Source organism: Oncorhynchus gorbuscha, linkage group LG14, assembly GCF_021184085.1.
Source record: "Oncorhynchus gorbuscha isolate QuinsamMale2020 ecotype Even-year linkage group LG14, OgorEven_v1.0, whole genome shotgun sequence".
Taxonomy (NCBI): domain Eukaryota; kingdom Metazoa; phylum Chordata; class Actinopteri; order Salmoniformes; family Salmonidae; genus Oncorhynchus; species Oncorhynchus gorbuscha.
In genome coordinates, this window is record NC_060186.1 from 50,156,645 (window position 1) to 50,173,955 (window position 17,311).

At 44.1% G+C, this 17,311-nt stretch overlaps 1 protein-coding gene across 7 annotated transcripts in view; it reads left to right on the plus strand.

Annotated features, from left to right (window-relative positions):
* LOC123995044 (A-kinase anchor protein 7-like) overlaps nucleotides 1–10,331 on the plus strand; it is a 56,069-nt gene extending 45,738 nt beyond the window's left edge. For 5 of the 7 annotated variants that reach the window (XM_046298311.1, XM_046298312.1, XM_046298313.1 and 2 more), the window contains 2 exons: nucleotides 7,436–7,471; nucleotides 8,087–9,868. In XM_046298311.1, coding sequence (XP_046154267.1) covers nucleotides 7,436–7,471; nucleotides 8,087–8,298 — 248 coding nt within the window. In that variant the 3' untranslated portion in view covers nucleotides 8,299–9,868. Of the gene's footprint in view, nucleotides 1–7,435; nucleotides 7,472–8,086; nucleotides 9,869–10,138 lie in introns of those variants that run through there. The other 2 variants (XR_006831773.1, XM_046298309.1) reach the window with 2 other exon arrangements.
* The last annotated feature ends 6,980 nt before the right edge of the window (nucleotides 10,332–17,311 follow it).

Below are 17,311 nucleotides of genomic sequence, written 5' to 3' on the forward strand. Positions count from 1 at the left end.
TCAGTCAGATTATATGCAACCAGGACACGCTAGATAATATCTAGTAATATCATCAACCATGTGTAGTTAACTTGTGATTATGATTGATTGTTTTTTTTATAAGATAAGTTTAATGCTAGCTAGCAATTTACCTTGTCTTACTGCATTCGCGTAACAGTCTCATTGTGGAGTGCAACGAAAGAGAGAAAGGTCGTTATTGCATTGGACTGGTTAACTGTAAGGTTGCAAGATTGGATCCCCCGAGCTGACAATGTGAAAATCTGTCATTCAGCCCCTGAACAAGGCAGTTAACCCACCGTTCCTAGGCCGTCATTGAAAATAAGAATGTGTTCATAACTGACTTGCCTAGTTAAATAAAGATTCAATAAAGGTGTATAAAAAAAAATTGCCGCCCAAAAATACTGTTTTCCAAATGTTATGAAAACCTGAAATCGCCCCTAATTAATCGGCCATTCTTATTAATCGGTTCAACCTCACCTCGTACCCCACCTGTGTTACCTCACCTCGTACCCCTGCACATTGACTTGTTACTGGTTCTCCTTGTATACAGCCTCGTTATTGTTATTTTATTGTGTTACTATTTCCTTTTTTATTTAGCAAATATTGTTCTTACTTTTTAACTCTGCATTGTTGGGAATGGGCTCGTAAGTAAGCACGGTGAAGTGTACACCAGTTGTATTCGGTGCATGTGACCAATAGCATATTATTTTATTTAAAATCATTAATATTAAGGCTACTTGAGAGGTTTATAGACCTAGAGTCAGAGTTTCCATTTAACCCATCTGAACAGTAGGCTACAGTCTACTTGACGCCCCCTCCCCGTCTTGTGACTGTCGAACTTCTATAGCGCCTCACAATCATCGCACATAACAAAGCCGGCACTGCCCTCATCCTCTTTTACCTCTTCACCAAATCTGAAGTGGCTTTTCTGGATCTTCCCTTTATTTTCAACTCTCCTTTTCACAGCTTTTCTCTTTATTGAATTAAACTCCGACATTGTCCACAAAAGCATTTGGCGATTGGCATGTCGGCTATGTGGCGCGCATACAGTTAGGCCCTAAAGCTTAGGCTTACGCACTCATGGCAGATAGATATAAATTCCACAAGAATGATGATACATTTTATTTAAATCCATAAGTGTATTTTCTCTTTATTTAATCCACCCACCCACCCTTCATCACTCAATATGTCATGACCCTAAACCCACCCGGCCCGCGGATATAACCGTGGGGGCTGTGGGCTATAAGTCAACCCGCGCATCACTAGTAGTCAGGGTTTCTCTGGCAGTTCGGCTTTTAGACTGCGTTGACTCACTCTACACATTTTTCCACTCCCTAATAGTGAAGGAGTCATCGGAGATGAGATGGTGTTTATTCATATCATTGACTCTAGCTAGGCCTATACTGTTTTCACATTTTGTTGCGTTACAAAATGGGATTGAAATCGATTTCATTTATTCCACTTTTTGATCTACACAAAATATCCCATAATGTGAATGTGAAAAGAAAATTCTACAAATGTTTACGAATTAATACACATCTAATGTCTCAAATATAGTAACTATTCGCCCCATTTGTTTAGGCAAGCCTACATTAGTTCAGAAGTAAAACTTGGTTTAACAAATCACAAGTTTTATGGACTCACTCGGTGTGAAATAATAGGGGTCGACATGAATTTTTGAAGGACTACCCCTTCCTCTGTCCCCCATACATACTACATCTGTAAGGTCCCTCAGTCAAATATTGAATTTCAAGAATAGATTCAACTTCAAAGAGCTGGGAGCTTTTTGAAAGCCTCGTAAAAAGAAAAGAAGGTATGTGTTTGGTAGATGGGTGGGTACCAATAACAAATCAGACATTGAGCATGGTCAATAATTATGCTGTGGATGATGTATTAAACCACCCCAACACATCAAAGATGCAGTCGTCCTTCTGAACTGAGCTGCAGGACAGGAAAGAGACTGCTTAAGGATGTCACCATGAGGCCATTGGTGATTTTAAAACAGCTACAGAGTTCAATGGCTGTGATGGGAGAAAACTGAGGATGGATCAACATTGTAGTGACTCTACAAAAGAAGAATACAAATATACAGAATATTCCATAACATGCATGTGTATGCAACAAGGCACTAAAGTAATACAGAAGGAAAGAAACATGGCAAAGGAAGACACTTTTTGGCCTAAATGCAAAGCCTTATGTTTGGTACAAATCCAAACACAACACATCACTGAAATAACTGCCTCCTTATTTTCAGGCATGGTGTCGGCTGCATCATGGTATGGGTATGCTTGACATTGGCAAAGACTGGGGAGTTTTTCAGGATGAAAAGAAAGGGGATGGAGCTAAGCACCGGCAAAATCCTAGCGGAAAACATGCTTCAGTCTGCTTTACACCAGATTCTGGAAGAGGAATTCACATTTTCAGCAGGACAATGACATATGACACAAAGCCAAATCTACACTGGAGTTTCTTAGCGAGAAGTCGGTGAATGTTCCTGAGTGGCCAAGTTACAGTTGTGACTGAAATCTGCTTGAAAATCTATGGCAAGACTTAAAAATGGCTGTCTAGCTATGATCCCCACACCTTTTACAGAGGTTGGGGAATTTTGAAAAGAATCGTGGGAATAATGCCCAATACAGGTGTGCAATTGTAATCGCTGCCAAAGATGTTTCTAACATATATTAACTCAGGGAGGGGAATACTTAACTAAAGTGTTATTTTTAATTAAAACATTTTTTTTTAATATATAGCTTTTCTTCCAATTTGACATAACATATTATTTTGTGTGGTTCGTTGACAAAAAATGACAAATCCTTTTTAATGTCGCATTGTAACACAATAAAATGTGAAGAGATCCAAGGGGGGTGTAGACTTTCTATAGGCTCTGTATGCCCTGGCCCTCTGCCTAATGTCGTTTTTCTATTCTCAGTAGAAAGCTGCTCTCTAAAGGCAATTACCATTGTTCAAATATTGAATTGTAAAAAAGGAGGATTGGATTTTCACTTACTGCATTCTGTTGCGGGTCGACATTTTCATCTCAGATCTGATTGATTTTTATTGTATCTTTTTGACCTGTAGGTTAACTCATTAAATGGAAACAGAATTTGCCAGCTGTGAGTGACAGTCATAGTGCCTACACAGCTTTGAATTATTAGCCTTTGTGTGGAATGCCGAGTAGCTGGCGAGGTGAGTAACCTTGGTCTTGTTGAAAACCCTCTCTCTGGTCCTGGGAGTTCGACGCAAACTTTCGACGCAAACTTTCGGGTCCTTCCAGAACACTCTTCCCTGGCTAGAGTCATGTGACCTGGTCACCCCAATCACAGGCTGTACTTGGTGAGGATCTCAAACCCCCCAACACAGTCGGTGCTTTAGTTGAACAAGGAGATGCAGAGAGACAACCGGTCAGAAGAACTTTGCACCACTTCAACACAACTCACCAATGGAGTCTTCCTACAAGGACAATCCTCCAACCTGGACTTCCCAACTGTGTGATAGTGCATCGTTGATGATACAACCACTTCCACCATTACTTCCTGTTTCAATGCCGGCTGTCTTGAGCGTGGTATTAAAATGAAAATCTCTGTCTCCCACTGGTCATCCTAAGTTGCCTAACCGGGGAGCTGGGACAGTTGTAGCTATAATCAAAACTGGCACATATTTTGGAGACCACGCACATATATACACACCCACACACACACTCACAGCAGAACACACAACTGTGGCAGTCAGCTGCCGGCCATTCCAAAGCAGTTATCCAAGGCAGCGAAAGGGAAGAGGGTGGAGCTTGAGTAACCCCCTCCCTTTCCACACACTCACACACCCCTCCCCTCTTTGTCACAGAGTGAACGCAGCCTTCAGCCTCTCAGTTGACTCCCTCATTCACTCACTCCATCTCAGGCAGTGTGGAAGCTGTGTTGGATTTTACTACTCATCTGTTTGCAGTGGGGTAGAGCAGAGCGTGATAGAGAGAGGATAAAGACAGAGAGAGACAGGGGGCAGAGGAGCAGTGCGGCTATGGGGCAGTTGTGTTGCTTTCCCTTCTCCCGAGCAGAGGAGAAGATCCGTAAGTCCTTGGGTGTGGGTGGTATTTCTGTCTTCTGGTTTGCTTGTGGCTAGGACTCAGATCTATGGGAGAAAGAAAGGGGCTTATCATTTTACTGTATGTCTCTGTGAGAATGTGTGTTTGTATCCGGGTGTGTGTGTGTGTGTGTGTGTGTGTGTGTGTGTGTGTGTGTGTGTGTGTGTGTGTGTGTGTGTGTGTGTGTGTGTGTGTGTGTGTGTGTGTGTGTGTGTGTGTGTGTGTGTGTGTGTGTGTGTGTGTGTGTGTGTGTGTGTGTGTGTGTGTGTAAGTATGTGCTTTTGTGTGTGTATTTGTATTTGCACCTTAGGTCTTATCTTGGCATTGCGGAAGAGTTTATAGTCCACTATAAACGACGTGCAGATGCCATAAACGTGCGTGCTCCTATCTCTGTCACCGGTGTACTGATATCTGAACTTGGGGCTGTCTGTCAAAGTGCCTGTGTCTTTTTCTGGAGCTGCTATGTGCCAACAGCCTCTCCAACAATTGGCAATTCAGCACTGGAAGCTCCCATGCTGCCAAACAATTTATTTTTCATTTCTCTATTATAAATCCGTCCAAAGCTCTTGCCAGTCTGGCAAAGCTAGTCTTGTTTAATTTGGCAGGATTTTCTCTCTGCATTGTTTCTCTGTCTCCAACTCGATGGGGGACTTTCTCTGTTGAAACACTGCAATCAGTGAGCTGCCTTTTTCTGAGAGCATGTTTGCCCTACTTTTAATTCTAGCTTGGTGGAGGGAAAGAGAGAGAGCGAGTAGGAGTGAGAGGGAAACTAGAGGGGTGGGGAGGAAGGGAGGGAGGGGAAGAAAGAGAAGGGTGAAGAGGTTTGTCATGAGAGGTCAGATGCTCATTGGGTGATGTGATTGTGTTGTCACCGCGCCTCGTGAGCCCAGCTGGGTGCGAGGAGCGTGTCCTTGTTTGGCCGCTGGCTGGCCGTGTGAATACTGTGAAAGGGTGTCTGTGTTTTCCACGGAAAAGGGAGACCGTCTGTTCTTCCACGGGCACAAACTGTGAGCCATGAGCATCTGACAACCCCAACAGAGCTAAATAATAGCTTTGAAATTTTAAAAGGCAGCATGGTGGAGTGGAGGGGGAAGGGGGGCGGGGCGGGTAGTTGTAACCAGCTACAGCCGACCTGTCTGCCTGGTATTCCCAGTGTAGTTAGAAAAGACGGGTGAGGGCCTCAGAACACACTCAGACACATACAGTGCTCGTTAGGTTTGCTGATTCAAGCAGAGGCTTCATTGTGATCTGTATCCATATTGGAAGAGACCACTTGATTGTTCTCTTGCTATGGCATCATGTCAGCCTGAGGTGTGTAGCACATTCCTGCTTGTGTGTCTGATGAGTAAGATACATGACTGGCAGAGCGCGCTGTGTTGTTGCTGCCTGTCTGCACTCCTGTCGGTCTGCTTTTATGCAGCCACATGTGCATGCACACAGACACACACGCAGTGCACAGTCATGGAAAAACACATACACACGGCCTATTCTAACCCCGTCCAAGGACAGATTGAAGCTGGGACCCAATGGCAACCTTGTCAGGCCACCAGCACTAGGTCCCTATAGTGACGGAGAGACAAGCGCCCTGTGATATATGACTGCAGAAGGTCCAGAAGCACTAGGCTCCTCAAACACCCACTGTACGGGCTCATTTGATGCATCACTTTATCTTGTTGGAGAATATCCTAGTTGCTGTGTTGTGAATACTCATTTTTGTTTTGGAATGTGGCTTATCCATTATCCATGAGATAGATTCAATCTAGTGTGCTGGTTGATGAGGTGTGTGTGTGTGTGTGTGTGTGTGTGTGTGTGTGTGTGTGTGTGTGTGTGTGTGTGTGTGTGTGTGTGTGTGTGTGTGTGTGTGTGTGTGTGTGTGTGTGTGTGTGTGTGTGTGTGTGTACACAGCAGAGAGCGAGCAGAGCTAAAAAGATCCTTCCTCGCCTCATTTCCCTCAGATGACCTGGTGGTTTAGGAGGAGCTCTCTCAGGATCTCCCTAATGGAGCTGCCGTTTCCTCAGGAAATACCTCCAAGCAGACTCCACCGCACCACTCCCCCTACCAGGGGTGGAGGAAAACCACACACATTTACATTTTAGTCACTTAGCAGACACTTTTATCCAGAGCGAAGTACAAGAGCAATTACTGTCAAGTGCCTTGCTCAAGGGCACATCGTCAGATTTTTCCCCCCTAGTCGGCTCGGGGATTAGAACCAGCTACCTGTCGCCCCATTTGATAACACGTCTGATGAAATGTCTGGGCACAGGAGTGGAGTAGAGGCGGAGAGAGAGACTGCTGTTCGATACTTGCATAGTTTAATACTCTCAAAATCATTCTAATGCTATCGCCTTGACTACTACGTATGCTAGTCTGGGTTTTGGCTTCCCTTTTCTCAGTCCAATACAAAAAGGTGAACCACTTTGCCTTGTCTCTCAGGTGCACCCTGCTGGCTAGCTCTTAATCTGTCAGCCTGATCTCTCCTGCATTATTACCGGTGTGGATGTAGCGTTTAGTGCTCTCATAAAGTTCTCTCTGAGCCACAGCACTAACTAATGGACTAGAGTTTACCTTCACGCTGCTCACTGTTCGCGTGAGAGTGGGAGAGAGCGAGATAGAGAGTCTCTCTAGTCTACGATGTTCAGGTTTGGCGTCTGTCAACCCATAAGGGGTCTGTCTCCTCTGTGAGTTTCCCCCCTCTTCACGTGGCAAATGCAGACATAGAAATAGAATTACTAGTATCTAGTTCCGTGGATGTATGCACGCCCTTCTATGTACTGCACACTCTCTCACAGTGTGTTCTGTGGACTTCCATGGTACAAAGTGCACTCTTGCCTTGATTGAGTTGACATGTTTTGCTTCACACTTCTGATAACCAACTTCTCCATGTGTCACTCGTATCGCAGCACACGCTTCATTCTAATCTGCATAATGTAAGGTAGAATAAAGGTCATTACTTTGCCGTGTGAAGAAAGCTATTTATTTCTCCCCCTCTGCTGTAAGTATTCATTAAATGTCTTTGGAGAGAGACTCATCCCTTAGATAAATACACTTAACACTGATGAACCTTTCTTAATCTGACTACTTCATTCTGCAACGCAGTGGTCCTCTGAGTACGAGACCATAAAACACCACAGAAATCAAAATATGTGAGATTCCTAAATCACTGAGTGTTGAAATTCACCAAACCTATCATTCAGCACTGCAATCAAGGTATGCTCTCAGTCAATCAAAAATTTGTATGGCCAATCAAAATAAAGAATAGGCTAATCGCCGCACAACCGCCCCTGATTGTGGGAAAATGGAGTCTCATTTGTGTTGAAGTACTGTTCTGTTGCTAAACGGCTATTGTTTGTCTTGCAGATCTTTTTCAGAGCGGGCCCCGGGCTGCTCGGACAAGTACGTGTGTCTCTGTCTCTCAGTGGGCTCTCTGAGTCCCAAAGCACCATTTCATTTAAAGCACTGTACACTCCCGGACTTCCTCCTTTTGACATGTTCTTGTGTAACTAGCAGACTGTTTGACTCTAAACCATACTGGAACGAGAGTGTGAAAGGATGACACCAGTGTTTGTCTTGTTTTTAGCCTCGGCTCCTCAGTGTTCTCACTGTTAATGCCAAATCCCCCTGTCACTCTAATGCACCCTCCAACTCGAACATACTTTAATACTGGCAGACTGTCACTGATACAGTAGCTAACAAGAGAACTCTACTGCAGGCACAACATATAAAACTATAGCCACAGTAAATTCATAGCTTACCTTAATCACTTAAGTGCTCAAAATGTGAATTGTACTCCTCTGGGAATGTACTTAATTGACACTGTATGAGCTTACCATCACTGAGCTTTGAGGCTTGAAGAGCCTTTAACCAAGGGGCTGTTGTGTTGACAGAACTTGACACTGAGCTGGAATAGGGTAACAATCATGTAGCTCAGAGCTACTAGGCTGCATGGTGTGAGTAGTGACCGGGTGTAGTAGTGACGCTTGCTGTTGTGCTGTCATTATGTATGTGTAGGTGTGAAGAGGGGTCCGGAGCCTGACGATGAGGAGCTGGTGAGCCTGAGTAAGAGGCTGGTGGAGGACGCCGTGCTGCGGGCCGTGCAGCAGTACATGGATGAGACTCAGCACAACGGGGCCGCGTCATCTGACCTGGCGCGGCCCTCAGACAACCTCAACAGTAACACTGTCAACACTACCACCACCGACACCAGCGCCAGCAGCAAGTGACCACAGTCAATTCCCCCAGGCGGCACTGGACCCTAACCAGCCCAGGCAAGAACTCAGGCAGTCAGCCAGCCCAGGAGCCAAACGGGCAGTTGAGGGGTTTTACTTGACAAGGAAGGTGGGCTTTTTGGGGCAGAACACTGAATTGATCGTGGAATCCCTATGCAGCTTTTTGTGTATCTTTAACTCTGTCACCCACTACTCTCAGCAGTCTCCCTCCAAACAAGCCTCTGTCGTGTCTGTCTGCCCAACTGTCTGACTAGTTTGGACCTTCATTCTTTCCTCCTATAAAGAGTTTCTCTTTTGAAGGAAATTGCTGTTCTGATTTATTGGCTGCCAAAGGTCGCCCCAACATTCAGAGTGGAGCTGACGTGTCACGACACACACTACAGACTGATCTGGGACCTGAGGTTAGGTTGGGCTAAATCTCGGCCCTCCGCAAGGTGTGGTCAGTGCAAAGACAATCACCGTCTTTCTACTAAAGCTAAAACAAAACATCACTACAAAATGAACTGCAACTCAAAATCTTGAGGCCAAGGGGATTGAGCTGGACTATGCAGTTAGAAAATATGCTGTCAACTATGTTTACGTGATCCTGTCTCATCTGTGCTGTATGTGGTTAAGACGTGAAGGGTAAATGTAGAGTGGGTCCCATGACCTACCCGTGGTAAAAAATCTGCTTTTTAAAATCTAATGAATATACACAGCCAAAAAGGTTGACCTACTGGCGATGAGGATCACATTGGGTGTCTGTTAGTTTGTTTGTGTGTTTTGTTTGTCCCCTGTAGAAGAGGTTGGTTGATGCAGCAGACCTGGTTGGGAAGCCCCTTCACACACAGAGCCAGTGTCCGTCTCAGCAACTACAGGACATAAAGGAGCTTTTATCCCAGCCAGCTGACCAGGCTAGCATCCCCTGGAAGATCTCTGGAGGACGGGATCCATCTGCATCTGACTGACTGAACACTCCCAGTGCCCGCCTCCAGGGCGGCGACAGCACCAAGGAACTTTGCATGCTGTAAGAGTAGGTTACTGTAACACATACTGTAAGAGTAGGTTACTGTACTACACAGGAGAGAGACACCACAGTACAAACACAACAGAAAGTACATCCAGTTGTCATAGTGGAAGGTTTTTAGTATGATACTATTATTTACATTACTACAAAAAAAAAGATGTTTGTCATTTTGAAATGAGTAGGAAAAAAATAGTTGGCTGAAAAAAGGACAACTGCTGAATTTCAGTTTTTATTTTACATGCTGTTAGCGAAGTAGATGCTTAAATTACCACATCCGAACTGGCCTTAATGATGACTGAAGTGAAGTAGACCTTGATTTATTATTACCTTGCTCTTGGAGGCTTGTGTTTTGTTTATGTCTATATTCAGCTTTTGCATAAATTCACCAGAACCTTAACATATGCTTTGTGTCATGGGATGCTACAGCGTTGTCTGCTGCCTTGCTTATGGTCTCCACAGTCTAAAGGTTGTTCTATGTACCAGGTTTGCTAGATGTCAACGACAGTTTTGTGTGTCATGTCTAGCCACAATGAACAATAAAAAATTAAATTAAATCAGGATATGAAAATCGATCGAACAGACTTTGTTTCCTGTCAGGTTGACTGATGCCTTGAGGGTGTTTTTAATGGTCTATGGTGTTGATCTTTGGGGATGGTTCAAGGCAAAGGTCTAGGGCCTTTTGTGATGCAACCTCATTGGAATTTCCTGGTGGGACAGATGGGTCAGTGGGTAGTTCCTGTATTTTAAAAGCATCGGCCTCAAGCAGTTGTTTTACTCATATACTTTTTACATGTTTTCTCTTCCATTTATGGATAATGGCCCTCGAAGCTCCCGTTCGCCTGAGCCCTGGCACCATCTGCCCAAGCAGAGGGGGGGGTGGCAAAGAGAGAGGGGGAGTGGACGCTGCCCAGAGATCCAAGAAGGATTGGCGGTCGTGGGCTGAAACTATACTTATCACGGAGCTACCTGTATATGACCACTGCATTGAAGCCACCATCTGTCAGAGTGAAGGCATAACAGTCACACAAAGGTTAAATGTGTCATGATATCAGGCCCAGAGCAATCTCTTTCAGTATATTTGTAATCCATGTTTGATGTCAGAGTTGAGTATTTCATTGTTCATCATCTGGTGACTAAATTCCACTGTCTGCTGGGAGAAGTCGATACTGGGGTCATATACAGTGGGGCAAAAAAGTATTTAGTCAGCCACCAATTGTGCAAGTTCTCCCACTTAAAAAGATGAGAGAGGCCTGTAATTTTCATCATAGGTACACTTCAAAATGAGAAAAATAATTCCAGTAAATCACATTGTAGGATTTTGTATTAATTTATTTGCAAATTATGATGGAAAATAAGTATTTGGTCAATAACAAAAGTTTATCTCAATACTTTGTTATATACCCTTTGTTGGCAATGACAAAGTCAAGTTTTCTGTAAGTCTTCACAAGGTTTTCACACACTGTTGCTGGTATTTTGACCCATTCCTCCATGCAGATCTCCTCTAGAGCAGTGATGTTTTGGGGTTGTTGCTGGGCAACACGGACTTTCAACTCCCTCCAAAGATTTTCTATGGGGTTGAGATCTGGAGACTGGCTAGGCCACTCCAGGACCTTGAAATGCCTCTTACAAAGCCACTCCTTCGTTGCCCGGGCGGTGTGTTTGGGATCATTGTCATGCTGAAAGACCCAGCCACGTTTCATCTTCAATGCCCTTGCTGATGGAAGGAGGTTTTCACTCAAAATCTCACTATACATGACCCCATTCATTCTTTTCTTTCAGTCGTCCTGGTCCCTTTGCAGAAAAACAGCCCCAAAGCATGATGTTTCCACCTCCATACTTCACAGTAGGTATGGTGTTCTTTGGATGCAACTCAGGATTCTTTGTCCTCCAAACACGACGAGTTGAGTTTTTACCAAAAAGTTATATTTTGGTTTCATCTGACCATATGACATTCTCCCAATCTTCTTCTGGATCATCCAAATGCTCTCTAGCAAACTTCAGACGGGCCTGGACATGTACTGGTTTAAGCAGGGGGACACATCTGGCACTGCAGGATTTGAGTCCCTGGCGGTGTAGTGTGTTACTGATGGTAGGCTTTGTTACTTTGGTCCCAGCTCTCTGCAGGTCATTCACTAGGTCCCCCCGTGTGGTTCTGGGATTTTTGCTCACCGTTCTTGTGATCATTTTGACCACACGGGGTGAGATCTTGCGTGGAACCCCAGATCGAGGGAGATTATCAGTGGTCTTGTAGGTCTTCCATTTCCTAATAATTGCTCCCACAGTTGATTTCTTCAAACCAAGCTGCTTACCTATTGCAGATTCAGTCTTCCCAGCCTGGTGCAGGTCTACAATGGTGTCCTTTGACAGCTCTTTGGTCTTGGCCATAGTGGAGTTTGGAGTGTGACTGTTTGAGGTTGTGGACAAGTGTCTTTTATACTGATAACAAGTTCAAACAGGTGCCATTAATACAGGTAATGAGTGGAGGACAGAGGAGCCTCTTAAATAAGAAGTTACATGTCTGTGAGAGCCAGAAATCTTGCATGTTTGTAGGTGACCAAATACTTATTTTCCACCATAATTTGCAAATAAATTCATCAAAAATCCTACAATGTGATTTTCTGGATTTTCTTTCTCATTTTGTCTGTCATAGTTGAAGTGTACCTATGATGAAAATTACAGGCCTCTCATCTTTTTTTAAGTAGGAGAACTTGCACAATTGGTGGCTGACTAAATACTTTTTTGCCCCACTGTAAATTATATAGCAGACCTTTGCTCTTTATTTTCGACTTCTCTTCTCCAAGATTGTGTTGTATGATGCTCTAGCTGGCTGCTTTCCAGCCCTGTGTGGAAGAGACCATGTGCAGCTACACCTGTGCTCTATGTAAACTGTCAATCATGTGTCCAAAAACTAATTTCCATGCTTGACAAATCACCTCTATCATATCCCTATAGTTATCAGACTCTGAAACTACTGATGAAAGTCAATGTGGTTTGCAGGACATGAATGTGTAATGTCAAATGCAGATGTGATTGACAACATAGTTAAATGTTATATAGGTAACTGCCCTAATAAAGGAAACACCTGTGTAAAGTGTGTTAATAGAGCATTAGGCCACCACCAACCCAGAACAGCTTCAATGTGCCTTGGCATAGATTCTACAAGTGTCTGGAACTCTGGAGTGATGCCACACGATTCTTCCACGAGAAGTTCCATCGTTTTTTGTGTTTTGTTTATAGTGGTGGAAAACGTGTTCAATTGGGTTGAGATCTGGTGACTGAGACACGCACCCTTTAAACCCCCTATGTTCCTTTGAGACCCCTGTTGCAAGACCACTGAGATCTCTTCTTCTAGCCATGGTAGCCAAAATAATGGGCAACTGGGCATTTTTATACATGACCCTAAGCATGATGGGATGTTATTTTCTTAATTAACTCTGGATCCACACCTGTGTGGAATCACCTGTTTCCAATATATGGTACTTTGTATCCCATATTTACTTGTGTTTCCATGTCACCACAAATCCCTTGAATGATTTTAATTGTTCATGACAAATCCTGACAAGTATTCATAGACAATCACAGCATGCAGGTTCACTCTCCTAGCAGAAAGCATCTTTAATATGTGACTATTGTTTTCACTGGGAGGTAGGTGAGGTACTGCAATGTGAATATGTTTTGCTATTTGGAGCATTATTGAACTTTGGCTCATAGATCACCAATGTATGTATTCCATTCATAACATATTCATAAGAAGTTAATCATTAAACCAAGGAATGGCGCCAAATCTATTCTGGACTAAAGGACCTAAATGAGAAAGAGATTAGAGTTGTTAGACCTTTTGGTTTTTCTGTGATGGTCAACCGATCTGTGAGAGATTAGAGTTGTTAGAGCTTTTGGTTTTTCTGTGATGGTCAACCCCAGAATCATCATCATCATGCCTCATTAGGTGTGCATAAAGTAAGGTAGCGTTTTGTCTTTCCATGGCATGGATAAGGAAGCCATAGTGGCCCTGGGAAACCCTCCCGTCCCCCATAGATAATGAAGGCATTTTCACTTCCCAGCTGTACATTTTTTTAATGCTGCTGTTTTTCACAGCAACGACAAAGATCTATAAATTGATTGTGCAGAGTTCATTTTCTATCAAGAAAACAGAACATAAATATTGACATTGCATAATGACCCTGCATGAGGCTGTTTGAATTGTATTAAATGAGGGCAGAGCTGTTATTTTTCTACCAATTTCCTATTGCTATTAATGATTTTGCCAATACATGAAGTACAATTATCACATTTTCTATCCATATGTTTTCAACTTTTTCCTCTCTTTCATTAGAAAGATAAAAGCTTGTGGTCTCTTGTTGGCATTGGGTTTGTGTATTTTTCCCTGTTCCAGTCATATCCCCCCCAGGATGTGCATACATCTGCCTCATAATGCCATGTGTCAACCTCAGGACTCGAGAAACACACACACACCACCCAATCCTCAGAAATAAATCACGAACGGCAAGTTTTCTGCCTTTTTATTCCCCACATTCCTGACATTTTTGTCCGTCCTTTTGTTGATGCTTTCTGACCACAGAGAGAAAGATTATTGTCAGTTAGTTGCAGCTTGCACACATCAGGCTGAATAATGGCTGAAAACAGTGTTGTGTTGAAGTGACTATATTCATGAAATAGCGTTCTGTATGATGGTTTTGAAATACCATGCCTGATGGTAGCGAAATTATTTAAAAACGTTTACTTTCATGGGTGTGCGAATTCTTCCCCTTCAACAGTTGAAGAGGTCTGACATTACTCTTGCAGGCATTGTAGTAAACCCTCTCCCTCGCTCTAACAAAGCTCTCTAGATCATGGGAACCCCCAAAATTAGGCTAATGCACAATGAAAGCCCCCGGGCAAGTAGCCAAGCGGTGAAAGTGTTGGGCCAATTAACCGACTAGGTGAAAAATCTGTTGATCTACCCTTAATTTAAGCAAGGCACCAAATCACTCCAGGGTTGCTGTCGATAATGGCTGATCCCTGGCTGTGACTCCACTCTCCGAGGGTGTCTCGGGGGGGGGGGATATGCAAAATACCCATTTCCATTTCACACCACACACGTATAGTGTGAAACAAGAGAAATATATGCACCCCCTGTTTGATCCTGACCTCTCACATCTCTGGGAACACTTCAGTGCTCCACCCATTCATTCTGACCTGTGGCGTATGTCCTTGGGCTGTAGTGGTGGATGAGAAGGAAAAGAAAAGCCACTGCTTTCCCATGTTGCCACTGCTCCGACATGTCCATTAGCCTTGTGTCACCAGCCACTGCCTCCACAGCCTGACGACCCTGAGAAGATAGAGCAACACGGAACCCTCCCGCTCCCTCTTATCTCTACCCAGTCCAGTAATGAGGAGGGATAGAGGCAGCAGCCATGCCACAGCAGACTGACATATCCCCGTGATCTAAGCTAGCAGTTGGTATGGCTCCTGTTTCCACGGCAACCCGATAACATGATTAAGAGAGTGCCTCATCTGAATTCATTTATTCAAACATCACCTTATGCATCTGTTTACCTCCGGGGGTGGGGGACATTTGCCCATTCCCACTGAGAGGTCTGAAAAGATATGATGGAGACACACAGGAGATAGGGAAAGGGGATATCTAGTCAGTTGCAATTGAATGCCCAGGCCTTCAGCCTTGCTCTGGGACACGAGGTCACCCCCCCCCCCACACACACACACACACACACACACACACACACACACACACACACACACACACACACACACACACACACACCTCAGTGTATATACAGTATATCACAAAAGTGAGTACACCCCTCACATTTTTGTAAATATTTGAGTGTATCTTTTCATGTGGCAACACTGAAGAAATGACACTTTGCTACAATGTAAAGTAGTGAGTGTACAGTTTGTATAACAGTGTAAATTTGCTGTCCCCTCAAAATAACTCAACACACAGGCATTAATGTCTAAACCGCTGGCAACAAAAGTGAGTACACCCCTAAGTGAAAATGTCCAAATTGGGCCCAATTAGTCATTTTCCCTCCCTGGTGTCATGTTAGTGTTACAAGGTCTCAGACAGCAAATGGAAGTAGCCCCGTACCTGTATTAGCCGCTTGGGTATTTTTTTATATCAAGGAATATTTCACTTTCTCTGTTCATAAGAGTAACACCATGAATTTGTGCATGAGGCAAAAATAATGCATTGTGACTCGAGTTTCCCCATCAGCTGGAAGACCGTGTCCCTTTTTGGTCAGTGTCAGTGGAGGAAAGGGAGAGCGATGGGATGCTGATAGGCGGAGGAGCTTCTCTCTCCCTCCGCTAAGACTGACCATCAGATGCAGGCACCATCAGCCCAGTAAAATAAAAAGCAAATTATTGAAATGTATACTCAGCTGTGCCTCACAAGTAATACCATGAATATATTACCAAATTGTTTTATATAATTGCAAAAAAATGGCCCGGACAACGATGCATTGGCAGGGGAATTCAAGCAAAGCCAATATGCTATGATAATGTATTGGGCCTGTAGCTTACTGCACAAATCTCCTTGCTACAGTACTGTTTTTAATTGGTTAATGTTGCATAAGCTTACGTTTTTTAAGTCATGTTAAAAAAAAACCTGAGCTGCTTACATTTTGACTCATAAAGTGATCTTAACTCAGAAATGGTTGGTGACCACTGTTCTAGAGTTTTCCCTGTTAACACTATCAACGTCTCCATTTACTATGGCAATTTTGATAAATCAGTGCAATATTAGCCACTTTCAATGCAACATACTGAAACAAAAAGCTATGCAAGAGATTTTGTTGTAGGCAGAATGCATCAGAATAGGGTTCTATTATATTGACACACACACTACTCAGCCCGTTCTCTACACAGACCAGTGCGGCATAACCAATCAGTGCTGCAGTAGGCCTATATGCAAACAGACCATTGCCATATATGGATCTGTGCCCTTTACTTTGAACTGGACTGTGTTTACAGCATGAGAGGTCATGAGTAGATGCTCTTGTTCTGAGATTTAAGCAAAAGATGCATGTAACCACATGTGCACATATTGTTCATATCCTTTGCTAGTTAGTGAGTAAATATCCCAGTTATAGATCATTTGTAGTCAGCAATAGGGGAGTGATTGCTTCCAACAAGATCTCAAAACATGTACATTTCTAGGGATCTTTGAAAAGTGAAAAGTGTGTCAGGCACTGTGGCCGACTATGCGGTGGATTTCCGTACGTTGGCAGCGGAGAGTGCTTGGAATCCAGAAACACTGTTTGACATGTTCCTGTACACCATCTCGGAGGAGGTTAAGGATGAGCTTGCGGCTCGGGAGTTACCCACAGATTTTGACTCCCTCATCGCTTTGGCCATCCGCATTGATGGACGATTGCGGGAACAATGGATGGAGAGGAAATTCAATTTCACTCGCACATCCAGGGATTCCATCTCGCCTCCGAGTCATCCCGGAAGTCCCCGACAGTCCCGTGGCCGAGAGCACCCGAGATTTCCCGACCTTCCTCGAGAGTCACCGATGAGGGCTGAGGCACTGTTTCCCGAGTCCATGCAACTAGGCAGGGCTGGGCTGTCGCCTGTGGACCGGAACAGCACAAGGAGCGGTCTGTATTGTGGGTCTTTTGGTCATTTTGTGTCCTCGTGCCCGGTAAAAGACCAGACTCACCGGTAGGAGCGAGTACTCTGGTGGGCCATATGGGGAACTTTTCTGCTTCCCTTACTCGCACCCCTTTGCAAGTCATTCTGTTGTGGGGAAACCAGTCCAAATCTCTCCAGGTCCTCATTGACTCTGGGTCCGATGAGAGCTTTTTGGACGCCACACTTGCTTCCGAGCTGAACATCCCCACTCAGCCCCTTCTCCATTCCCATGGATGTTAGAGTGTTGGACGGGAGCTCTATAGGTTGTGTCACCCATAACACCACTCCCATCAACCTACGTGTGTCAGGGAATCACAGCGAGACTATTCAGTTCTTGCTTATCAA